This window comes from Pan troglodytes, chromosome 9 (assembly GCF_028858775.2).
Source record: "Pan troglodytes isolate AG18354 chromosome 9, NHGRI_mPanTro3-v2.0_pri, whole genome shotgun sequence".
NCBI classification, from domain to species: domain Eukaryota; kingdom Metazoa; phylum Chordata; class Mammalia; order Primates; family Hominidae; genus Pan; species Pan troglodytes.
Window position 1 is genome coordinate 123,528,233 of NC_072407.2, and position 26,767 is coordinate 123,554,999.

The 26,767-nt window shown below is 43.3% G+C and overlaps 1 protein-coding gene across 5 annotated transcripts in view; it reads left to right on the forward strand.

Annotated features, from left to right (window-relative positions):
• The window catches only part of SORL1 (sortilin related receptor 1), a 185,445-nt gene that overhangs the window by 131,610 nt on the left and 27,068 nt on the right, over positions 1-26,767 (forward strand). For all 5 annotated transcript variants that reach the window (XM_063784581.1, XM_016922169.4, XM_016922170.4 and 2 more), the window contains 10 exons: positions 4,279-4,404; positions 7,040-7,147; positions 8,821-8,952; positions 10,059-10,190; positions 10,843-10,977; positions 11,809-11,964; positions 16,440-16,589; positions 24,328-24,459; positions 25,249-25,375; positions 25,539-25,708. In XM_063784581.1, the coding sequence (XP_063640651.1) occupies positions 4,279-4,404; positions 7,040-7,147; positions 8,821-8,952; positions 10,059-10,190; positions 10,843-10,977; positions 11,809-11,964; positions 16,440-16,589; positions 24,328-24,459; positions 25,249-25,375; positions 25,539-25,708 (1,368 nt within the window). The remainder of the gene's footprint in view (positions 1-4,278; positions 4,405-7,039; positions 7,148-8,820; positions 8,953-10,058; positions 10,191-10,842; positions 10,978-11,808; positions 11,965-16,439; positions 16,590-24,327; positions 24,460-25,248; positions 25,376-25,538; positions 25,709-26,767) is intronic.

Consider the following 26,767-nt stretch of genomic DNA (forward strand, 5'->3'; position numbering starts at 1 on the left):
GGCAAGGCAAACTGGAGAAAACTTAAGAGTCCTTGCTGCTCAGCTGCAGCCTTGTTCCAAGGGCTGTTCTTCCAAACCTTTCAAGGATGATCCACCTTCTCTGTCATCTCAAAATAGTTGGAGGTCAGATGTGAGCTCATGGTGATGTGTGGCATGACACCTCATTTTCAGACCTACTAAATTAAGCTGCGTACAGTGCCAAAAGAAATAGGTCAAGGTAGCTGACCTCCTGTTGGCATCAGCTTGGATGCGCACTCTGCTGTGCGTCCTCTTTGCTTTTCTTTTCGCCACTTTTACTTTCCACGAGGCTGTTTTCTTTATTCACCTCAACCCACCGCTATTGTTTTTAAACGTGTACATCTGATTTCTGTGTGTTTTTTTAGGACAATTACCTGTAGACATTTTATTTGTATTCTTAACATCTTTCCTCTCTCCTAGATATATGGGGACTTTAGAATTTGATCCAAATCTCTGCCTACAGTTCCAGTACTAAAATACCTAGTATTTTAAACACTAAATATTTAGTATTTTAGTTTTATATTAAAAAATCCTAAACTTCACTGTTACTCTTTTTAAATAACCACACTTCTGCATAGGCACACAGGTATTACCAACTACCTCTGTGTCTTGTTGCTAATGCCTCCCACCAATGTACATCCTTCAGGGGTTTTGCAGCAGGAGTCTATGAGTGGCAAACTCTTTCAAGGTTTTGTTATTATAGACATATATTTAATCCTCAATCTTGAATTCAAATGGGTCTGGGTTTCTAGGCTTTTAGTAATTTTCCGTATTTTCATAGAATTCTTCCATTTCTTCCTGGCCTCTTTTGTGTTGATTTGAATTCTGCTCTTAGTTGTCTGTTCAAATAATAACAGACATTCTTTTCTTTCTAATTACCTTTAGGTTATATTGCTCTTAGTTTTACCTACCTAGGTGTGGAATTATTTTTACTTATCCTGCTTGAGACTTTGTTTTAAGATCTGAGAATTTTTCGAAAGACAACTCTGGGAAGTTACAGCTACTAACTCTTCAACTATACCTGTTGGCTACTTTCTCTGGTCTTGTCTTCAGCAGTTACTCCAAGCCATTCGTTGGACTGCCTCATTCTGTTGTTCTCTTCCCTCCTGTTTTTATATTTGCTGTCTCTTTATGACTCTGTGCTAGAATCTGAGCGACTTCTCTAGATTTATCTTCCAGTTCAACAATTCTCTTTTCAGCTAACTCTAAACTGCTGTTTCACATATACATGGAGCTGTTTTTTTTATTTCCATGAGTATACGTTTTGTATCTAGAATTTCTGTTTGGTTCTTTTTCAAATCTGCCTTTTATTTTTCAGTGTTCTTTTTTTAATACTTTATGTTTTTTCTTCTCTGCCATTAATCATTCAAATTGTGATGATAGTCATTTTTTTCCTCATGCACTTACTTTTTTTTTTTTTTTTTGAGACAGGGTTTTGTTTTGTCTCCCAGGCTGGAGGGTAGTGGCGCGATGACAGCTCACTGTAGCCTTGACCTCCTGGGCTCAATCCATCTTCCCGCCTTAGCCTCTTGAGTAGCTGGGACTACAGACATGTGCCATCATGCCTGGCTAATTTTTGTATGTTTTGTAGAGATGGGGTTTTGCCATATTGCCCAGGCTGGTCTCGAACTCTTGGGTGCAAGTGATCCTCTTACCTTGTCCTCTCAAAGTGCTGGGATTACAGGTATGAGCTACTGCACCTGGTCCCCTTCTCATACACTTTTTTTTTTTTTTTTGAGACGGAGTCTCTGTCGCCCAGGCTAGAGTACAGTGGTGCGATCTTGGCTCACTGCATCCTCTGTCTCCCAGGTTCAAGCAATTCTCCTGCCTCAGCCTCACGAGTAGCTGGGACTACAGATGTGCGCCAGCAGGCCTGGCTAGTTTTGTGTTTTTAGTAGAGATGAGGTTTTACCATGTTGGCCAAGCTTGTCTCTAACTTCTGAACTCAAAGTGATCCACCCTCCTCGGCCTCCCAAAGTGCTGGGATTACAGGTATGAGCTACCACGCCTCATGCGTTTCTTTATAGTCTAGTGCTTTGTAAGAAATAAGGCAGTACTTTCCCTGTTATAGTACTTATTTCATCCATTCTACTCTGCTCATGTTTGGTTAATGCTTTTAATCAGGCGTTCCAGCAGGTCTTGATGAATCAGGAAAGTTCTGCCTGAGTCAAAGATTAAGTTGTAGGATATTGACCTATATTAGAAACTGATGTTAGATTTCCACGATTGTTTACCACATGAACTTCATCATTCTTATAGTTACAATGAATCCTACCATGCAGAGGATTCTTTTTCTTCCCTAAATTCTTCAGTCTGGATTAAAGTCCATCTCTTCCATCCTTGTAATTAAAAAAAAAATTATGTATTAAGCATGCAGTATTTACCGGGCACTCAAAATCAGAGCTCATAAGTTACTAAGAAGATAGAAAAATCTAGAAAAAGATAATGCGTTATGTATTCCAGCCATACCTGGCCACTTGAATGCAAACTGATTACTCTTTCTGAGCTCAGCTTCTGTGATAGAATCTGGAGATCTCAGCCATGCCTCCCAGAATTGTCATTTGGAAACTTCACTAGCACTCTGAAATGGTTTTCAATTAAAAATGAAATGCAGAGGCTGAATAATAACTAGATTAGTATGGCAATCGGTTTAGGCAACTTTATATTTTATGAATGTGAGCAAGGTGTCGGTGAGGGTTGTTTTGAAAGGCTGTCAGACTTGTGACACGAATAAATCAAAAGTATTCCAGGCGATGGCTGTTACTGGGGCAGAAACTCATGTAACATGCATGATACATTTATTCCTCTTATCAGAAATAAGTATAGTTTTTAAAGATGTTTAATGGATTCTGAGTGCCAAAGGTTGTAAATATTGAAACTTCTTATAGTTGTATATACATGCTGCCAAATACAGCCTTGGTCCTTGGAGAGATGGGAAGACATAGATAATGAGCTACCACTTGTTTTAAAGTGGTTTGAAAAATCAGGTTCTTTGGATTTCTGACCATTGCAAAAATAGCCTCAAATGCAGTAAAATTCCTGAGGACATCATAAACCAATTTTCCCAGTCCTTGGGCAGCTTACTGCCAACTGTCTCAGTTGAATAGAGAACTATAGTTTGCTCTCAGCAACCCACTTCTGTGTGTTTTGTTTCTTTCTGTTGTGGTGTCATCCTCTCCACACAGTTAAACTAACAGAGAGTCCGTCTATCTAGGTTCTATTATCTTATGCTGGTTGTAAACAAGGCCAGTCCTGGCTTGCATTCAGCAATGAACAGACACAAACAGCTTTCTATTTCAGAGGAGGAAGAGGAAATCAGATGGAGAGGACCGTTAGGAGTGTTGGTTGGGTTGGAGGCACATATTACGCATTTGAACTAGTGTTTGACTGAGTTTTTGAGGTGGTTCTAAATGACTTCCAGGTGGCCTCAGCCCATGTGTGCAGAGGAGGCTGTTCATGTTTAACAGTGACTCTCTTTCACTAGCTTCTTTTTTGCTTCTAGTGATTATAGTGGACACCACATATTATTGGCTGGTAGATGTTCCTCTCAACTCTACAGAAAGACAATTTCAAGTTCTTAGGCCTGCTTTCTTTGTGATTTTGGATGACTCTTTTATATTCCTCTGGCCTGAGGTTTTTCACATTTGAAATTGGATTTTTTTTTTTAAGAATTGTAATGTATGGCCTTCCAGAACTTAGCAGGGCCCTTAGGTTTCACTGTAAGGATGGTGAATTTGAGATCACCACACAGTGGCTGCACCAGGTCCAGGACTCCGTCTCCTGAGCACAGGCTGCCGCTCCTTATTTCTCAGCATCTGGATGAGTAAGAGGACTTAAGTGAGAAGGCAAACTACCAGGGTATAGCAGAAGAAGTGCAGGCTTGGGCCTTGGACTGCCTTGGTGTTACTACTTAATGATCTCTAATTTTCCTATTCTCTCTAAGCCTGTTTCTCATTTGTGAAAGGGGAATAATCCTTACCTCGTAGGTTGTTGTGAAGAGCAAGTGATTTTTTAACATGTGCATCTGTCCCTGGGCAATGGCCTGGGTCATGTTTATAAATCCATAGGCTCAAGTCCACCGAGGGAGCTGCCCAACGTCAGCCCAAGTGCCCAATTCTCAGCCAAGGAGAAACCCAGATGCTCCCACAGTTCAGACCTTATTGCTACCTCGTGCAAACCTCTTTTCAGCCCACCCCCTTGGACAGTTGGCGGGGGATGGAGATGAGGGGTGTGCGACTGTGTCTCTCTTCTCTGTTACAGCCATCTATCACACCTGTGAGGCCTCCAACTTCCAGTGCCGAAACGGGCACTGCATCCCCCAGCGGTGGGCGTGTGACGGGGATACGGACTGCCAGGATGGTTCTGATGAGGATCCAGTCAACTGTGGTAAATGCAAATTCCCCAGCTCCCTCCCTGAGCCTCCCCAGTGTCTGCTGTTCAGGAAGAGAGGCAACAGAGAGCCAGGGGATGAAATGCTGTTCTCCTATGCCTGTATTTACACTCTGAAACCAAATAAGCCCATCTACTTTCTATGCTATATTGCCATATGATGTATCAGATTATATTATATAGTCTTAAGAGTTGCAGGCAAGCAGTTTGCCCCACACACAAACTATATAAAATGCTGCCACGTAAACAAAATATATAAAATGTTTTTTGAAACCGAATATGTTTAAGGTTCTCTATCCTTTTGCCAAACATTCCAAGTTTTCAGGGGATGTTAGTTGTCTACATGTTGTTATACATTCTACTCCTTAAGTGAAGATGTTTATGCAACTCTGTTTTTGTGTAGTAAGCATTTTCATGGAGGATGCATATTCACTTTATGCTACCATAACCTAGTTTACATGGTTGCTTCCTGGTTGGGTGTTTGAGGTTTTTAGGTTTATACTGTTATGCTAGTACCACTATTCGTGTCCTTGGAAATGGCCTGATTTTTCTTTGAGATATTTTCTGAGAGGCATTCTTCAGTATGGAGTTGTAAGGTGAAAGGTTCTAACCAGTTTTTGAGTCTCTCTGTTACCAAATTGGGTTTCCAAGGGATTACATCAAATGTGTCTCTACCAGTAAAACGTTGCATGTTTCCCCAAGTCTCCTTGATATTAGATTTGTATCTTTTTAGTTGCTTCCACTAATGTAATATGTGTGTTTGCCTCATGTAGTTTTGATATATACCTCTTTTAAAATACTTTTTCTACCTAGTGACATTAACCATTTCTCCAAATAGTGGTGCTTGTTTACTGTTTCTGTTTGATATCCTTTGGCTAATTTCCCAGAAATGATTACTTTTTACAGGATTAAAACACATTTTCATGCTTATACCTAATCCTCAAGGAACTATTCTACACAGAGCTCGGTTTGCAAAGGCTATCTATGACTGCCTCATTAGAAGTGATTTTCTTTTTTTTTTTTGAGATAGGGTCTCACCCTGTCACCCAGGCTGGAGTACAGTAGTATGATTGTGGCTCACTGCAGCTTTGACCTCCTGGGCGCAAGGCATCTTCCTACTTCAGCCTCCTGAGTAGCTGGGACCACAGGGGTTGGCCACCACGCCCAGCTAATTTTTGTATTTTTTTGTAGAGATGAGGTTTTCGCCATATGGCTCAGGCTGGTCTCCGACTCCTGGGTTCAAGTGATCTGCCCACCTTGGCCTCCCAAAGTGCTGCGATTATAGGCACGAGTCACTGCGCCTGGCCAGAACTGATTTTCAAGTCCAATGCCTGGCAATAACTTTTTGCTCAGGAGAAAGGGTGACCTAGTACTAAAGATTCTGATCAAGATACCTTAGTTGTAGTTTAATTTCCCCTGGAACTGTTGTGAAACCTCAGGCTCTTAGCATTTCTAGGCAAACTTTCTCCAAAACAACTTTGCTTTAGAATTCCTCCAGAATTAAGGTGGTGAGTGATTTAAAGAGCTTTATAAAACTAGGATTTCATACTCAAGATTCATATTGTGCTTTTTCTATTCATTGAAGCTTTTCTTTTTCTTCTAAAAAATATACTTAGATCAGGTATGGTGGCTCACGCCTGTAATCCCAGCACTTTAGGAGTCTGAGGCGGGAGGATGGCTTGAGCCCAGGAATTTGAGATCAGCCTGGGCAACATAGCAAGACCCCATCTCTACAAAAATACAAAAATTAGCCAGGCACAGTGGCGCACGCCTGTGGTGCCAGCTACTCAGGAGGCTGAGGTGGCAGGATTGCTTGAGCATGGGAGGTGGGGGCTGCAGTGAACTGTGATCGCGCCACTGCACTCCAGGTTGGGTGACAGAGCAAGACTCTGCCTTAAAAAAAAAAAAAGTATACACACACACACACACACACACACACACACACACACTTATCAAAATGGAAATGTTCAAAATGGAAAAGATACAAAAAGATATAATCTCTCAGGTGTAGGTTGATCTCCTCACCTGCCCAGTTCCCACTTTTTCCTAATAGGAAACCAAGTTGTATATTTTTTCAGAATATTTTTGTGCATATATGAACAAATTTAAGTATACTCTGTATTATTGTCCTATTTCATACCCGTAATGTTTAACTTTGCGTATTGTTTTGCACCTTGTTTTTTTCACAGAACTGTTTATCTAGGGCATAATTTTTATAGAGCACTTCTTGCATCTCTTTATAGCTGTCTGTGTTCCAGTGTACAGTAATTTATTAAACAGTCTGTTATTGATGGACTGTTTTCAATCTATTACACAGTTTTGCAATGCAACACTTGTACTTGTGGGCGGTTTTCAACCTATTACAAACAGTGTTGTAATGCAACCCTTGTACTTATATTAAGTACAAGGTTGTAAACTTTTATTTACATTATTTTTTCAGTTGTGAAGTAGAATACATTTCTACAGAAGTAGAATTACTGGGTCAAAGTGTGTATACATTTGTCATTTTGCTAGTTACAGCCAAATTGCCCTCCCCAGTGGTGGTACCAGTGTGTACTCCCGCCAGCACTGTGTGTGAGTGCCTGCCTGTTTCCTCCTCGTCATTCTTCTGTGTTGTTGAATTCTATTTCAGAGAAGAAGTGCAATGGATTCCGCTGCCCAAATGGCACTTGCATCCCATCCAGCAAACATTGTGATGGTCTGCGTGATTGCTCTGATGGCTCCGATGAACAGCACTGCGGTGAGTTCATTCCTTGCCCCCAGGAAGCACTCAGGCCTAGTGATTATGAGTGAAGAGCGTATATTGACTAAATCCTTTCATTTCCTCAGTACCTGCTTGTGGTTAGCTTTTAACTGAGTTGATCCCCGAGTACTTGGCTAGGACTCCTGGAGGCTGATCGTGGCAGAGAGACAGGGTTTGGTTAAAGGAGAGCAGGAAGGAAGAAAGCAGGGTTGGGGGCGATGGTGGGATTAGATCGAACTTCAGTGAAAGTTATTGTTTAGTTGAAATATGTTCTATTAATTGACCAGTTGTTTTGAATCGGCCACTTATTTCTACTTGATTGGGTTTGTTAGTGTTGCTGAGTATCACTAGGGGTGGGGGGGCATTTTTTGGCCAGGTGACCCTTTTTATCTTCAGTTTCCTTTAGCCCCAGAAAGATTGCCTTGGGTCACTGGTGCTCATCCTTGATTATATATTGGAATCACCTGGGGAGCTTTAAAACCACCTGGTGCCTGGACCTTACCCCCAGAGATTCTGATTTAATTAGCGTAGGTGTGGCTGGGACGTTGGGACATTTATGGTGCTCCTGGTGATTCTACTGTGCAGTCCGGGTTGAGAGCTAATGTTATCAGTGCAGGGAGTGGCAAACTGGCCTGTGGGCAAAATCCAGTCCCTAACCTGCTCTATTAAATGACGTTTGATTTGCATACAGTAACTACTATTTGTTTACATGTTGTATATGGCTGCTCTCATGCTGTAGTGGTGGACTTGGGCAGTTGTGACAGAGTCTGTATGACCTGAAAACCCTGCAATAGTTGCTTTCTAGTTGTGTTAGTTGGGGTTAGTTGGGGTTCTCCAGAGGAATAGGACCAATAGGATATGCATATGTATATATATAGATTTACTTTAAGGAACCATCATGCAATTTTGGAAGCTGGCAAGTCCCAAATTTGCTAGGTGAGCCAGCAGGCTGGAGACCCAGGGACACACTGAGGCTATATAGTTCAAGTCCAAAGGCTGTCAGGCTGCAAACCTTGGAGAGAGCCAGTTGCAGTTCAAGTACGAAGGTCTCCTTGCTGTGTCCTCACATGGCCCTTTCTCTGTGTGGACATTCCTGGTGTCTCTCTCTTCTCAAAGGACATGAATTCTTTTGAGTTTAGGCCCCATTCTTATGGTTTCATTTCACCTCCATTACCTTTTTAAAGGCCCTATCTCCAAATACAGTCAAATTGGGGATCAGGGCTTCAACATACAAATTTTGGGGGAACACAGTGCATTCCATAATATTAGTTCCTTACAGAAAAATTTGCCTACCCCTGTATTAGAGAGTCAGTATCTATTAATCATGCTTGAGATCGGGGGTTTGATGCCAGACAGCTCTGGATTTCACTTTTGGCTTCATCTTCATCAGCTGTGTACTCTTGGCAAAATACTTAATGCTACTGCCCTTGTTTTCTCATTTTGAATTAGTGACAATAAAATCTCTCCTAATGTTGTCTTGAGGGTTTAATGATGCACCTTATGTCAAATGCTTTAGCTCTAGGCTTGGCAGAAAACAAGTGCTCAATAAATGGTGGCTTTTACTGTTGCTTCCTGAAGCCACATCTGTACTCGTGTGCACTTGCCCAGGGCTAGAGGGCCCAGCCAGCCACAGTGCTCATGGCCTCTTCCCTTCTCTGGATCCCTTACAGAGCCCCTCTGTACGCACTTCATGGACTTTGTGTGTAAGAACCGCCAGCAGTGCCTGTTCCACTCCATGGTCTGTGACGGAATCATCCAGTGCCGCGACGGGTCCGATGAGGATGCGGCGTTTGCAGGATGCTGTGAGTTGGGGCAGGCAGGGGAGGTGACTCACGGTCACTAAAGAACTTGCATGGGGGTTTGGCCACCCTGGGGTTGTGTCTCTATTTAATAACTTACAGGTCTTGGTTGAGTGTCAAGGGTTTGACCACCCTGGAGTTGCACCTCTATTTAGCTTACGTGTCTAGGTTGAGCATCCAAGCTTGCCTTTTCTGAGAAAGACTTTCTTTGGTTGCTTAAGGAATCCTGCTTTTCAATTGTGGGTGTATGTATAAGGGGCAGGATGGCGAGTGACCAGGGTCTTGGCTCAAGGGTCGCTGAAAGTGAGAGGCCTTTCTTGCCAGCACTGTATCAGATGGCACTCCCAGCATGCCGTAGCCCCTTACCCTGCTTCGATGATCCTGTCACAACTTGCCCCAATTTGAACCTGTCTATTCATTCTGCTGCTTGAGCTTCACAGGAGCAGGGGCTTGTTTTGTGCATTGCTATGGCCCTATCCTAAAATAGTGCCCTCCTTGGAGCAGCTCTTATATTTGTTTCCTGGGACTGCTGTAGCAGAGTACCACAGACCAGATGGCTCAAACAACAGAAATTTATTTCTTGCAAGCCTGGAAGCTAGCAGTCCAAGATCAAGGTGTCGGCAGGGTGGGTTCCTCCGAAGCCTCTCTCCCTGGCCTCATAGACGGCTGCCTGGCTGCCTTCTCCCTGGCTCTTCACACGGTCTTTCCTCTGTACACATCTGTGTCTAAATTTCCTCTTCTCTAAGGACATCAGGCCTATTAGATTCGGGCCACCCAGATCACCTCATTCTAACGTTTCCTCTTTCAAGCCCTTATCTCTAAATACAGTCCTGTTTCTGAGAGACTAGAGGTTGGAACTTAAACACATGATTTTTGGGAGGATAAACTCAGCTCATAACACGACTCGGTAAAGATTCATGGAATGGATTAATTAACAAAGTGTGTGCTCTGTTTAGATTAGGTTTGGCTTTTGCTTTCAAGGCATGGTTTAGCCAGACAGTCCCTTGCCAGAACTCACTGCTGTTCCCCCTTGCTTCTGGGCAGCACTGCTGCTTCGACCCCTCAGCATGGAAGTTCCTGGACTTCATGGATGTTTGTTCCCTCTGTAGCCCAAGATCCTGAGTTCCACAAGGTATGTGATGAGTTCGGTTTCCAGTGTCAGAATGGAGTGTGCATCAGTTTGATTTGGAAGTGCGACGGGATGGATGATTGCGGCGATTATTCTGATGAAGCCAACTGCGGTAAGACGTCCAATCTGCCTCCTCGCATCCTAATCCTCTAGTTAACAGTGATGCCTGCAGTTACAGGGACACTCACCGGCAACCCCACTGCAGACTTGGCCTTCCCGTAACTCAGCAGCAGTTGCTGCCAGTTCCTGAATACTCACACGAGGAGTTGAGTCTTGAAGGGGGCAGCTGGCACCCAGCAGGTGCTAGGGAAAAGTTTATTTGATCTCCTTTCCTTTCTGCAGTTGGGAAGACCACATTATGTATAAGGAAGGTGGTAGATAAGGAATTATGGTAAATATTATGGAGTGACCTCCCCCTAAAAGTGACAGGCCACAATGTAATAGTTATTGTCATGATTGGATTACCATCAATAGTTGTTTTATTCCTTTGGTAAAATGTCAGAATTAAAATTCAGGTGATGGTTCTCAGGATATTGTAGTATAGATCAGAGGAACATGGGTTAGGGGCTGGGAAGATGGGGTTTTGTTTAGTTTGTAGGCGTATTTTTTGTTCCCCATTGGGTCCATGAAGCTGTCTTATCTCTTTATGGGTGGGAAGTGTGGGTTGCCCTGGAACTTGGGTCTGGAGGAGGATGCCCAGAGTTGGAGCCCTGTGTTCACACTGATGCAGGGAAAGCAACTGATGATGTGGTTGATCTCTGCAGAAAACCCCACAGAAGCCCCAAACTGCTCCCGCTACTTCCAGTTTCGGTGTGAGAATGGCCACTGCATCCCCAACAGATGGAAATGCGACAGGGAGAACGACTGTGGGGACTGGTCTGACGAGAAGGATTGTGGAGGTGAGAGGCCCCTGGGGCCTGGGTCAGCCCCACAACCAAGACACGCCAGAATAGTTCCACCAGCTATGCAGGATGTGCCTGGCTGATTCCGTGTTTTGGGGGGCATATTTTTGTGAGAGGAGTGACTCAAATTTTTTCTGTTCCTCTTTCTCATTTTGAAATAAGTGTGGTTGGTTTCTCCTATTTTCAGGCTATTTATTCCGTATTTGCAGGGCAGAGTGAGAAGTCTAGAGCCTTCCTACTCAAAGTGTGGTTTGCAACCAGTAGCATCTGCATCTCCTTGGAACTTGTTAGAAATGTAGAATCTCTGACCTCACCCCAGACCTACAGAGTCAGAATCTGCATGCTAATAAGCCCCCAGGTCCTGTGTGCTCCACAATGCATTTGAGGAGCACTCATGTGGAAGGCAGACTTGCCCCTTTCCTTTCTGGCATTCTCATCTCTGAACCAGGTCGTGGGGTAGTTGTGGTTGAATTAACTAGAACACAATGCTTTGCCTCAGTAGGAATTCTCTTAGCCACCCTGTGCCTCCTCAAGCCACCTGTTTCTTTCACCAGCCCCTGCAAAAGCAAACTTATCTGAATATTAACCGAAATCAAATATAGTAAGTAAGGGAAATCTACTCCCCAAAAGGGAAAAGAATATTGCCTCTTCTGACAACCCATTATACATGATTTCTACATTAGCCGCTGCTCAGAGCTGTGCCTGTCACTGGCCTCCCTCAGCAGGTACAGCTAAAACTGGGACATCCGCACTAGGTTTGGGACATATTTGGTCTAAGATCAAGCTGCTTCTAATGTTTTGGGTTTCCGTGCTTGGTGTTTTTCTCAGATTCACATATTCTTCCCTTCTCGACTCCTGGGCCCTCCACGTGTCTGCCCAATTACTACCGCTGCAGCAGTGGGACCTGCGTGATGGACACCTGGGTGTGCGACGGGTACCGAGATTGTGCAGATGGCTCTGACGAGGAAGCCTGCCCCTCACTTGGTGAGTTCTGGCCCAGGTCCTCTCCTGTGGTACCTGCTATTGTGGAGAGGACCTTCTGGGGGTGCGCTCTGGGCACAATCCAATCGAGCCCCATGCCCTGCTGTCTGGAACTCTGCTTCGTGGCCAGGTTGCCTGTTACTAATGGTGTACCTCCAGGGAAGGCTGATTTCTAGCATTTTTTCCTGGATCATAGATGCATAGGAAATTGGAATGGGAGCATCTCATCCTCTATAACTGGCCTCTGACCTTCCTGCAAGATGCCAGCCACCCTGATTTCCACCCAGGCTGTGGTTATGCCATCTTTGCTGCCTTCTTAGTGGGAAAGTACAAATTGGAATTAATGTGGAACTTTTTGTGTGTGTATTAAACTCTCCGGGGAGAGAGCCCAATTCAGCTTGCTAGTTGGCCGGCCTGTCCAACTAAAAGAAGGGTAAGCACTGCCATCTAGTGGCTAAACTCAAAGAGGCAGCTGAAGGTCTGTAGTCACCATATTGTTGGAGGTGGGGTAGACCTTGAAATCCCATTTCGTGTGTGCTCCTAACAGCAGGCGGAACAGAGGTGAGGATCCTGTGTTCTTTCCTAAGCAGGAGTCTACTTCAAACTCAGTTATAATAGGAGAACAAATAATTTTTTGCATGCTTTGCATGATCTTTTCCCTTCTTCTGTGAGCATGTTCTTTCTATTGCTTCCTTGTTTAAAAACATCAAAATCCCAAACTTTAGTGAACCTAAAGCATATAGGGATCTCCTGGGTTCCACCCAGAAATTCTGATCCTATGTTTTTTATAAAACATTATAAAAATGATGTTTTTACTAGGGTGGTCTTTTTGCCATATTGAGTTTCCTCTTGTTCTCCTGTCTAGAAGATCAATTTTTGACAATTTCTATTTTCCAGGCCCTCTATGAGCTGATTCCTCCTTGCCTCCCTGGATTCCTTACATCAGCCAAGCTAGATTCCTGATCTTCTTCAGATAGACTTGCTTCTTTCCTGCCTGTGCACCTGCAGCAAGGTTTTGCCCTCAGCAGGAACTCCTGTACCCTCAACCTTGTCTTCCTACTTTCCTTATCACTGAAACCCACCATCCATCAGTGCAAACAGAAGCATGGATTTTATAGCAAAAGAGACCTTGATATATTAATATCATCAGAACTTCTCAAAATGTGATGCAAAGACCACCCTAATGGAATCGCCTGGGGTGTTTATAAAAAAATGTAGAATCAGAATTTCTGGGTGGAGCCCAGGAGATCCCCATATGATTCTTAGGTTCACAAAAGTTTGGGATTTCTGCTTTGAACAAGTAGGGTATTATTCTCCTTTCAAGCTCCACCTCTGTGGCGCTTTCACTGATTCCTTTAAATGATTTCCATCTCTTTTCCAGTCTCATTAAACTTACCCATTGACCTTTTGATTCTTAACTATGATCTGCCATATATTGCTTCCTAATTATTTCATGCGTGTTGATCTTTGCTTCCATAGCCATTGTGTGGATTTCCTGTTTGGGAATCATGCTGTCTACTGCTTTGAGTCCTGCTCTGTGTTTCCTACAATAATAGGCAAATAGTCAGTATCCCCTAAAATGCTTCTCAAATTAAAATGAATTGTAAAAGAGAAAACAAAACTTTGTGTCTGTCCTTTCCCCTCAAGGCCTACGTATTTATTGAATAACTTGATTATCCTCTTCAAGTTGTTTTTGCTTATTGAAACTCTGACCAGGACATTAATAGACTCTAGCAAATTCTGACTAATCCAGTGAGCAGATCTCTGTTTATATATCCTGTTCAGCTTTTGTACTTTCTTTTTTGTGTGCAATGCTGGGACAAATTTAAACTTATTGTTATCTGTAGCTCGTGGATCTTCTTTGTTTAGTGTAGAAGTCTCCTAACTGGCTTATCAACCTCATATTTCTCCCCCTTTCAGTTTTTCTTCTGATAAGGCCCATACTGATGAATGATCATGTCCTCCCCAGTATTGGAGCCCTCTGATGCCTCCCTTATTGTCCAGGGCATGATTTGCCTTGGCCTGGCGTTCTCCCCCTTTTTATTTTTTATCACCTGTCTCCATGTACCTTGTGTTTCTGCAGAGTGGTTCTGAGATTTAGGGAAAGCCCCTTTGAAAATCCAATGAAAACTATAGAATATGCACAATATCCTGAAGTTAATAATTGCTTTTTTCATTTGTTTGCTTAGGTTGTTTTGTACCATTTGCCAATGCTTTCTGCCTTTCAATTGCCACTCAGGATAACTTTCCACAGGTCAACATGTCCAGGGATTTATCAAGTCCAGTTTTTCTCTTGGAGATACTCCTTCTAACAACTTGGATTCTCCTTTCGGGACAGATTGTTCTCTAGTCCTGCTGTGTGCCTGTTATCCAGGGACTTTCACTGCCTCCTTGGAATTCTCTTTGCCTTTCTCCCAGTTTAGATTCCTTGTTTCCTGGATCTTGTGTTTTGCTTTTTCTTGGTTTACTCCCTTGTTTGGGTGGAGTGCATCCTTCAGTAGCCTTGTCAGGTGAATATGATGACACAGTGGCCAAGGACACTGTGATGACAGCTCTCAGGTGTTTGTCTCTTGAATTTTGCTGCTCTGCTTTGTATTGGTTGCCCTGTATACCTGGGGCACAACTGCCTTTTAGGACGTTGCACCATCATCATCCTCAGGATTTGCTTTACCTCCATCTCCTGTTGGAACTCCTGTTTTCTGTGTCCCAGTTTTTCTCTTTTTAGTTTAATCCCATGTTTCAGTAGAGCACGTTTTCTGGAAAATGCCTGAGAAAATGTATGTGGGAGGCCTGTGTGAGGTCTTGCTTGTCTTAAAGTGTTTTAATTCTGTCTTCAGACTTAATTGATAGTTGGGCTGGGTTTGGCATGCTAGATTGTAAGTAATTTTCCTTCCGAGTTTTGAAGGTTTTGTTCCACTGCCTTCAAGCAGCTTTTCGGAAACCCAAAAGCCATTTTGATTCTGATTTTTTTTTTTTTTTTTGTATGTAACCTGTTTTTAATCCTCTAGAAGCTTGTAGAATCTTCCCTTTGGCACCAGTGTTTTAAAATTTCACAATGATGTGCTTTGCTCTGAGACCCTTTCCATCCAACATAGCGGACACTTGCATGCTTTTTGATATGGAAGTTTATATATTTTAGTTCAAGGAATTTTTCTTGAAGTTTTTATTAATGATATTTCCCTCTCTGTTTTCTCTCATTTCCTGGAACTCTTGTCATTCATATATTGTCTCCTGATCTGGTCTTCTTCCTTATTTTTTTGTTTAATCTTTTATAGTTTTGAAAATTCCCTTCCCCCACCCCCCCAATTTTCTAGGAGATTTACTCAACTTTCTATTTCAACTCTTTGCTGAGTTTTTCATCTTTGTTGTCATGGTTTTAACTTTAAGAGCTTTTCCATTTTTACCACTGTCCCTTTTTATGGTATCCTGTTTTCTTTTTTTCTTGGATAAATAATATATTCTTTCTTTCTGAACATATTAAGGATATTTGTTTTTGAAGTTTTCTTCTTGCAAAGCCTCTATTTCCTCCAAATGGCCTTTTTGGGGGTTAGGGCTCTGTTTGGCTTTCTGCCTTTCATGTCAAAGCCTTTTCTCAGATAGTTCTTGGTTGCTGCTTGTATTTAAGGCTGGGGACTGAAGTGCTGGTAAGTAATTCTGAGCACATGGGTGGGCTTGTCAACTTCGAGGTTCATGGCTGGGAACCATGGGGGAACTCTGAATCTTGGTTACTTCAGGGTTAGTCTCTGAAGCTGGTCATTTTCCCCAGAGAAGATTATTAGATCTCCTGCCTAGACAATAATTACCTTATTGCTAGGATCCTCGGAGAAGAGGACTGGGACTTCCATATGTAGGTTTAATCCCCCTTTTATCAGTAGGATATACTTGCTGTCAACTACGCCTATCTAAACAACTCTCTGTTTTTACTTTCTCCAAATAACCACCCTCCATTCTTCTATTGGGGTGACGTATGGGTTGGTTGCCTCATGGGACTGATAGGAGGGGATATAAGGAATGTAGCTGCATCTTAAACATCATTCAGTCAGTTCCCTTATTTTAACTCCTTCTTCACTTCCAGTTAGGAGGTAACAGTTTCTGAACTTTTGGAGGACTGTGTGTTGTTGATCTGATTGGTTCTGAGCTTTCTCCTTTGACGGCTTAGGGTAGGACGCAGCCTTCGCTGGCCTCTTTAGTCACATACCGCTATCTGTCTTCTTTCCAGCTCCCAAATCTCATTATCCATGTCCTCGTGGATTTAGGTCTTTGAAAACAATCTCTTGACTGTGGCTTTAGTGGGATCCTGTGGGGAAGCAACATTAGATGTCTGTATCTACTCTGCTCTCTATCCGGAACTCGCATTTGTCTTCAGGTTCCCATTGTAATTTCTAAAGCACCGTAATCTCCTAGCATATTGATGGGTTGCTGTTATTGGCCAGCTCCCTCAATACTAAAAAGTAAATTTTAAAAATCTTTTATTTTAGCAAATGTCACTGCTGCCTCCACTCCCACCCAACTTGGGCGATGTGACCGCTTTGAGTTCGAATGCCACCAACCGAAGAAGTGTATTCCCAACTGGAAGCGCTGTGACGGCCACCAAGATTGCCAGGATGGCCGGGACGAGGCCAATTGCCGTGAGTAGTCAGAGAGCCCTTCACCCCCTGGGCACGTTTCTGCAGAGAGCACAGTTCCGGTGCTTCTGCTTCATTTCTGGATCAGCACACGCCTGTGTGTGAGTCTGTGTACTTGCGTAACCATGCTCTTACTGCATTCTCCACAAGCGCTTTGCCACGTGCACCCATACCATTGCGTTAGTCACCTTCTTTTTAATAAGTTGACTGCGTTTTAAATACCAGGAGCGTGTCCAATAAAAATACTTTCTGAATGACTAAGATAAATATTTTAAATAGGTTTCATAAGCATGTTTAACTCTTTAAAAACGCCCTTGGGGAAAGCCACAACTCTTCTGTATGTACATTCATTCTTCTGGAAGTATTTAGTGAGCACTTACTGGGCATAGAAGCTGTGTTATTAGAGGGTTTGCCTCTAGCACCCCATTAAGAAAATTCATTCTTAGTCCTTAGGGTAATTATGGTTGGTGAGATAGTGTGCCGAGCCATATGGGGAATAATCACAGGGCCATCTGAGCCCAGTGTGAGGTGATGCATGCATTCTCTACGGGTTTGGAGTTGGTGGGTCCTGGTGTTTGGTCCTCTGATGAACCCAGGGAGGATCTTTGCAGTGAGTGATGGAGGGAGACACTGGCTTCTGCAAGCGTTTATCCTCATGTGACCAGTCAGCGCTTTTCAGTCCCTGGCCGCACGCTAATGCCGCCGTTGGCTGGTCTGTCCTACTGTAGCAGACTTGGGAGGGCATGGCTGGACGGTGCTTATGCAGCCCCCCACCGGCCTGCCTCTCTGACGGTTGGGTGCTGCTCTGGCTCGGGGATCCCTGCTTTGCGGGCCTCCCCTCCATCCAGTCTCCTGCTGGCTGCAGACAGCAGATGTCCTAGCCAGTCACACTCCCTTCCTTGCCGGGATAAGGGCTTCGTCCATGCTTGCCTGATTCCTGTCCTGGTGAATGTAGAAGACGCCCCTCTCACTCTCTGCTGAGAGCCACCCTGCCGCCAAGCCCTAACCCTAAGCAGCAAACACCTCAGTTCCTCCACTTAGATCCCTGTTCTGGTCCCGTTTTTTTTAATCTTAAAATAATGACTTCCTCAACCAATGAAAAACTGAGCCTCACTTGGAATCCTACCAAGTCTTACCATTTAGAGATGGAATAGAATCTGAGGTGGAGGTTAGTCATCTCTTAATTCCTCTAATTCAGTATTTACAAAATTTATGGGACTTAGCAGGATCATGTGGAAGTGCTTATAAGAAATGTGAATTTGGTGATCTCACCTCAGACCACTGAATCAAGAGCAATGGTGGAGGAGATGCTCGGGAACCCAAGCCTTTTCACAGGTGCCCTGTCTGATTCTTAGCATCAGACAAGATTGGCAAATACTGCTCTGTCCTAAATAGTTCACCCAGTAAGGCTCAGGGGGAAAGGGAAGAGGGAGTCGGCTGTCCCTTCTCTGTCTGTAGCGTTGTTCTCCACAGGGTGCCCGACTGGGCTCTCCCTGGAGAGGCTTGGTTAAAGAGGAAGGAGTGTGGATCCAGTAACATCTTCAGTTTGGTTGGACAAATTTTTGTTGATCATGCACAGCGTGGCAAGCATTGATCAGGTTTCTGGCAATACAAATTCTTTGTGTTTTTTTTCTGGCAGGCATTGATCAGGTTTCTGGCAATACAAATTCTTTGTGTGTGTGTGTTTTTTTTTTTTTTTTTTTCTTTTGAGATGTCATCTTGCTCTGTCGCCTAGGCTGGAGTTCAGGGGCAGGTGGGATCTCAGCTCACTGCAGCTTCCGCCTTTCGAGCTCAAGTGATTCTCTTGCCTCAGCCTCCCGAGTAGCTGGGACTACAGGCATGCGGCACCATGCCTGGCTAATTTTATGTTTTCAGTACAGACAGGTTTTGCCATGTTGGCCAGGCTGGTCTCAAACTCCTGACCTCAAGTGATCTGCCCACCTTGGCCTCCCAAAGTGCTGGGATTACAGGCCTGAGCCACCATGCCCGGTGACTGGCAATACAGATTCTAGTGGGAGGGACATCAAGTCAGCAGCTATCCTACAGTGTGGTGTAGGCAGTAGCAGAAGTTATCCAAGGAACTGGCATAGTTTGCAGGTGGGCCAGCTTCCTGGAGAGGTGGGGACAGGCCAGGAGAGGCAGCCCCATTGATGGTGCCTGGACAACGGTGGGACAAGGTGGCAGATGACGGACATTCTAGACACAAGGGACAGCATGTATATTCCAAGGCTCAGAGGCATAAGAAAACAGACCTGTAGAGTGGCCGTGGGTGGGACAAAGGTGAGTGCAGAGAGGTAGGCATGAGGTAGATAGGGTGACCCCTGTGCTTGGAGTTTATTTTTCTGGTCCTAAGGAGCCCTTGAAGATTTCAGAGATGGGGGGTTTATATCTTAGATCACTTGGACTTCATCATGGGGGGAATGGGTTAGAAGAAGGCTGAGGTGAGATTGGAAGCCAGGTGCCCATTAGGAGGCTAATTTGATGGGACTGTGAAGATGAAAAAGGAAGAGTGACCTCTTTGTATATTGGAGGTACTATTAACAGCATCCAGTGAGTTTTTTTGGCTGTGGTAATAAGGAAAAAGGAAGAATGAGGGTTTTCCCCAGGATGACAGTGAAAGCTGATGCTACCAGCTATGCGGGGGTTACTGAGGATGAGGAGTCGCAGCTTTCCCTGGGTGGGGCTAGCACGATGGTGGGTTCACTGATTGACATCAGCATCTGAGGTAGTGCAAGTCATCCTGGAAGAAACTGAAAAGGGGAGGTCAGAAACCGGGGCATTCTTGTCTTCCTTTTCATTTCACTACATTAATTGTCCATGCAAGTGATCTTCGCTTGCCTGTTGCAATGAGTCTTTGCCAGTTTTCACACTTTTGTTGTTCCTTGTGATGATCTCTACGGTGATGGACTTCTGGAGACGAATTTCATTCTAGGCCTTGATGTGCTCTGATTTGAGAGAAAAATCATCTTGGCCAAGTCCTTAACTTGAAATATGAAACTAATTTATTTCCACCATGCATAGGTTTTTCTCCTAACACTTGGCTTTTCGGAGGGGTCCCAGGACCCCCATCGTTGATGCGTCCTTTCCTCTCCAGGAATGTCACTTTTGCTTTTGTTTCGGCTGCCTGAAGGGTCTTTTCTTTGACTAAAAGTCAAGGAATTGGATAAGTTGCTACCTAGAGGTCTTTTTTTCAAGAAACACCCTTTGAGTCTTTCCAATTCTTCAATTTCCAAGGTAGGGTGATTTCTTTTTGTTTTGTTTATTTATTTGTTTGTTTATTTTAGTTTAGGAAAATCATAAGGAATCTTTCATTACTAAACTATTCCTGTTGGAACTCAGATCCATTTTGGGGATGGAGTTCTCTCTGTCCAGAACATGCCACTTGTTATCTGGAACCCAAGAACCAAAAAGATTAAGATAATTTGATATCTCTTGATACTTGTGTATAAATCCATATAAATAAATGAATGAATCTATATAAATAAACCAAATAGGCCAGGCGCGGTGGCTCATGCCTGTGATCCCAGCACTTTGGGAGGCCAAGGCGGGTGGATCACCTGAGGTCGGGAGTTTGAGACCAGCCTGACCAATATGGAGAAACCCCGTCTCTACTAAAAATGTAAAATTAGCTGGGCATGGCGGCGCATGCCTGTAATCCTAGCTATTTGGGAGGCTGAGGCAGGAGAATCGCTTGAACCCGGGAGGCGGAGGTTGCAGTGAGCTGAGATCGGGCCATTGCACTCCAGCCTGGGCAACAAGAGCGAAACTCTGTCAAATAAGTAAAAAAATAAACCAAATAAATTCAGATGGTGGGGGATATTTTAATCTCCTTGGTTAACATTTCCATATTACATCTCTTTCTCATTTCTTTGTCATGTCTTTCAGTTGTAAGGTTGAGCTTTGTCATTTACTTTCAAAGTTAATGCAAGTTTGCACAAATAAGTGTTTGGATTTGCTGATGGAGTTTGTCTTCAATATAATTAATTCTCCTGCTGTGTACTTTTTTTTTTTTTAAGTTCTTCGGTGTTTAGCAGGATGCGGCAGCCTTTGATAAGCCTTAAAAGATTATTATTTCTCTTTCTGTCACCTTATGCCTGTTTGCTTTCCTGCATTTTGGCTGTTTTGTTTTTCACTTTGCTTTATCATAAGTGGTCTTTTTCAGGCTGCTTCTGCTTTACTCTTTCTATTTGCTGTGGTAATATTTTCTGATGCTTTTTAAAGTGGCCCTATCTTCTTTACAAAGTCAGTAATGACCAGATGAAAACTTGGAAGGCATGCTTGTCATACTTGCAAGTAATACAGAGTTACCCAGATAGCTTATTTTCTGGCAAAACACTCAGGATTTACAAAGGGAAGCTAAACTTTGGTGGCGGGTTTTAATGTGCTATTCATTATTCTCAAGCAAATCATGTATTCGTTTCACTTAATTCTCAAAATAACTGTGATTTTGGTCTTATCTCCTTTGTCGAGATAGGAGAATTAAGGTCCCAAGAGGATCACCTAGCCAGTACCAGATTGGGTTATTTATTTAGGTTGAAAGCCATGTTGAAAGTTCTCATCAGGGAAGAATACACCAAAACTAACACAGATGAACTGAATAGGGATTAGTGTACAATTCTACACTTACATTAAAGGAATGAACAAAGTAGACTCCTAGAGTGTTAAACCATCAGGGACAGGTTGATCCCACACTCACCAAAATAACAGTAGGAACGTCTGAGGCGAATAAGCAACCACATAATAAGATGAACATTGGAGATAATTAAGAAAGAGAAAAGAAATGGGACCTCCCTCCTGGATGATATTAATTCATTAATTGGCATTCTTTAAATCAGTGTTTTCCGCCTGTTTCCAATCTGGCTTATTCACAGGGATGTTGCCTGATAAAGGGTCTTAAAATCAAGATGTGTTATATCCACGTTTTTTTCCCAACATTAATTTGATAACCTTATCTAAAAATGAAATGAGATTAGTGTGGTGCGATTCTTTTTAGAGAACCTGTCCCCTGAAGGCTACTAAGTTCTATTCTAAGTGCCTGTTAATCATCGGTTAATTATCAGTTTAAGAATTTTCAGAGTTAGTGACAACTTTATTCCCAGATTCTATTTTTTTTTTTGTTTTAATTTAAGGCTTTTTTTTTTTTTTTAAGAAACAGGGTCTGGTTATGTTACCCAGGCTGGTCTCAGACTCCTGGACTCAAGCAATCCAGCCTCAGCCTCCCAAGTAGCTGGGATTACAGGTGCACACTACCGCACCCAGCTTACTTCCAGGGTCTAAAGCCCATGCTTTTTTGCTCTTAAAATTTTGAGACATACTTTATAAAGAAACCTCCAACGTCCTCAGCTCTACGGCTTAGCTGTTGTTTGATTGTATTTGACCACATTGTTACCCAGTAGAATACTTCTGTGATGGGGGTTTTGGTATTTTTCAAAATAATCCCCTCTGAGCATAGTCTCTCCCTGGCAATCCTATATAAAATGGCATAACCTGATCAGATTAATTTACTTGTTTGCAGTTTCTCTCAATAGAAGATAACTCCCTGAGGACAGGTCCTTCATCTGTTTTACATATCCCCATATTTTTAACATCTGGAGCAGTGCCCGAGTCATGGTAGGACCTCCATGAATGTTCACAGAATTCCATCTTGGGCTTCTGAGACTATTACAGTAGTGGTTCTCAAACCTTTCTTTAATTCTTGAATACACGTTTATTTCTCATGAGCTTCCCCCCACCATGGCAAACTAATTTCAGCTCAGTATATAATAGAATTCTGAAATGCAATGATCTTCCTGGAGAATGGGGGATTATAGTTTGTGAAAAGCCTCATAAGTGGTTTTGATAGTTCCCTTCTCCTATTGACAATTTTTTATCAGGATTGTTTTTTAATAAGTAGTGAACTGAAGTCTGTACCTCCATCCTGGAGACTCGTGCAAAGAAGTCTTAATTCTTCTTTCTCATGAAAACTCATCAGTGGAGAACACTTGTGAGAGTGGTCTGCATGTCTTCTCACCACCTCCCCCATCCTTGTATCTTTTCACCTCTAGGAAAATATCCCTGGATCCTTTATCCATTCCTCTTGACCATCCTGGTTGCTCTCATGGGAACATTATCCAGTTTCTCTACCTGTATCTCAAAGTGTGGTTGTTTATGTTAGGAGGAAGGAGAAGAGGGAGGGGGTCGAGGTCAAGAGGTGACCCATGACCACATGCCTGGGTCTGAAGTGGGGCATATGAAGCTTCCTTGCTCAGGTCACAATGCTCATATCACCTTTAACATAACTTTGTTACTTGTGGGTACACTCTCTTTATTTCCTCAGGGCTTAGTTTCAGGAAGGGACTATTATCATCCTTGCTTTAAAATTAAACTATAAACAAAATTCCTTCCATAGTTAGCTTGGCCTACGTGCAGAGATAAGCAGAGGTCGTTAACCTACAAGATGTCACCATGGGCAGGGGGCAGGGTGCGGGGAGCAGAATGGAGCCACTCATGTTCAGCCTCCTTTTGTCTGTTATAATTTCCCCATTTTCAAAGCCAGTGATGTTGCATGTCTCTCACCTTTCTTCTGTATTCTCTCTTTCTCTCACCACAACCAGAAAAGGGTCTCTGCTTTCAAGGACCCATGTCATTAGACAGAGCCCACCTGGATAATCCAGGCTGAACTCTCCTACCTCTGGGTCCTTAATCTAATCACACCTGCAAAGTTGCTTTGTTACATAAGGTAACATATTACAGGTTCCAGGGATTAGGATGTGGACGTCTTTGACTTGGAGGAGCAAGATTGATTTTAGACCCTCATCACTGGTGGGATTGGATTTCTGATGTAGCCCTTCCTTGTCCAGGACTGGGCAGGCAGGTGTGAATCTGTATAAGGAAGGCCTCAAGTTACTGTTCCTGGGCTCAACCAGCTACATAGCAGATTTGTACCACCCAGGTACACAGCCTGCATAGCAGATTTGCTGTCTACAGCCATTCTCACCTTTTCTCTTTTCAGGAGCATTTGCAATTATATGGTCATTGCTTTCTTTTTGGAGCCTCCCATGCAGTTTTAATCTACTTTCAGAACTGGAGAGAACATCACATTTTGATCAATAGCCTAGACATGCAGTTGCATAACCCTTAACTTACCAGTGCTCATTATTTGCATTATTTCATTTTCTGTTCAAGTACTTTGAAAAGCCAAACAACTTTAAATACTACATAAAGTATGCATGCCTCTTAATATTGTTGGGATTCATCTCACTGTTATTTCTGTTACTCAAACCAGAAATCAGCTCCTCTTTCTAGATTGCAAACTAATAATAGTAGCAGAATAATTAATAGTACTATAGAGCAATAGCTACAGTTTGTTGATGCCGGCCAGGAGCCAGGCAGTGTTCCAGGTGTGTGATCTCATTAGATCCTTGCAGACATGATAGTGATGGAATTGTTACTTCCATTTTTTATAGGGCAACTGAACTCAGGTGATGTTAAGCGGTTTGCTCAAGCTCATGCAGATCTAGGATTTAAACTCTAGTTTGTTTGACTCTAAAGTGCTCACTCTTCCTGAATGCAGATTCCAGTTGTTAATGTTAGATGAGATGGCACCTTAGTGCCGGTATAGATTCCACCACTGGTCATTCCAGAGGTGTGTTTTGAAGCAGAAGCCGATTAGTACTTTGCCTAAATGAGAATAAACTTGGGCCCAGCCTTTAGTACCATACGGCCCCTCCCCGTGGACTTAAGAAGCCTCTCTGTGTTTCAGCCACACACAGCACCTTGACTTGCATGAGCAGGGAGTTCCAGTGCGAGGATGGGGAGGCCTGCATTGTGCTCTCGGAGCGCTGCGACGGCTTCCTGGACTGCTCGGATGAGAGCGATGAAAAGGCCTGCAGTGGTGAGTGCCGGTCCACGGGCTGGGCTGGGCTGGGCTGGGCTGGGAGGCTCGCTTACCCCAGGGCCCCTCCTGTGTAGACCTTGAGCTAGGACCCTCTTGAACTGTTGCTCAATCTAAGGATAAAACAGATTTGTGCCTAGTTTTGGAGCCCCAAGTGAGGTGAGCCTTGGCCAGACTCTGATATAACATGCAGCTGTCTCCTCCCTGTTAGTGAAATGCTAATCTTGGATTTTTTTTTTTTTATGGACTTCCCACCTCATGCCCATACACCATGGCTCTCACAGTCTCAATCTGCTGGTGGGATTAACTCAGTTCTTATCTCTGGAGTGTCTAGTAACGGACCCTATGACATGGTCCTTGGACTTGTAGCGTTCTCTATTGAGAAATAGGCTTAAATTGTTATAGGCAGGAGGAAGATGAAATTCAAGGGAAAATATCATGACCGGAAAAGTAGGAGACCCTAGGAGGGCTTGTATAGGGAGGTTTCAACTACATTTTCTGAGATTTCTTTTCAGATAATGATTATGGCCTCCTGATAATCTAGATCATGGTAGTTCTGTTTAAAAGCAGGAGTCCTTTGAAATCTAAGGTTTTGTAAGATGTAACTTTTTTTTTTTTTGTATTTTTAGTAGAGATGGGGTTTAGCCACATTGCCCAGGCCAGTCTCGAACTCCTGAGCTCAGGCAATTTGCCCGCCTCGGCCTCCCAAAGTGCTAGGATTACAGGCGTGAGCCACCACGCCCAGCCAAGATGTAACTTTTTTTGACTTTTTCTCCTTTATCTCTCTAGATGAGTTGACTGTGTACAAAGTACAGAATCTTCAGTGGACAGCTGACTTCTCTGGGGATGTGACTTTGACCTGGATGAGGCCCAAAAAAATGCCCTCTGCTTCTTGTGTATATAATGTCTACTACAGGTAGGTCCCATCTTTGTCATGGGAGATGAAAATGATGTCTTCATTGCCCCAGGATGTTCTGTAAACTCTCTAGTGGCATGCACCATGCTATTAACGGAGTCAAACATCTCAGCCCCCCATGCTGCTCCAGTGTGACAATATCTTTATTTTTTTTTTGGGCCAGGGTGGTTGGAGAGAGCATATGGAAGACTCTGGAGACCCACAGCAATAAGACAAACACTGTATTAAAAGTCTTGAAACCAGATACCACGTATCAGGTTAAAGTACAGGTTCAATGCCTCAGCAAGGCACACAACACCAATGACTTTGTGACCCTGAGGACCCCCGAGGGATGTAAGTGTTTCAGTTAATTTTTATGGCATGGGTAAGACCTCAGGTCGGGGTTTGTGAGGGTCTTTCTGAGTATTCTCAGGAATGTGGGAACATACGTGTGCCTCACATGTACAGAAGTATGGCGGCTAAGCTTTATAGTCTTGCCAGAGTTGTCAAACATCTGTTCTTCTTACTGCATCAGAGACTGTTCTTGTACCTTAAGTTAATTTAAGATTCTCTCCACCATTGCCCTCTTGCGTTTTTTGTCTAGTTTCTACCTCTACGTTCCTCCTCTAGATATTTCCTAGTACTTGGTACTTAGGAGGAGGTCATTGTCGTTAAAATATGAGGCATGTCAGCAATTTTGTGGCTAAGTTTTTTTTCTTTTTGGAGACAAGGTCTCACTCTGGCACCCACACTGGAGTGCAGTGGAGGCGCAATCACTGCTCACCACCTCAGTCTTCCCAGGCTCAGGTGGTCCTCCCGCCTCAGCCTCTCGCATAGCTGAGACTATAGGTGTGTGCCACCATGCTCAGCTAACTTTTTGTATTTTTGTACAGAAAGGGTTTTGCCATGTTACCTAGGCTGGTCTTGAGCTACTGAGCTCAAGCAATCCACCTACTTCAGCCTCCCAAAATGTTGGGATTACAGGTGTGAGCCACTGCACCTGGCTTTGTGGCTAAGTTTTTAAGAAATTTACCAAATTTATGTGTCTAAGAGAGTTCCTCGCCTCCTCCCTACTGCAAAGTAGTTGACATGGGCAACTGTCTGCTTGAATGTCATATTTTTCCATTGCCTAAAGTATCTTGAATATGCTAGCACTAAACTCATTAAGGAGCCTGCTTTGAAGATGATCAAATTCATTTGGATATAGAAATTCTGTGATGTTACAAAATTAGTCTTATTTTTTGGTAGTCATGCCTACAGTACAGTTTTTGTTGTACAAGAAGCAGAGGCAGCAGGTGCTGTCATTGACAATTAAGATCTCAGCATGGAAGTCTCAGGGTCAGTGGTGACTCAGCCTGCCCAAGTGATTCTATCCTGCAGCCCTTATGAGCCACAAATTTACCACACACTCAA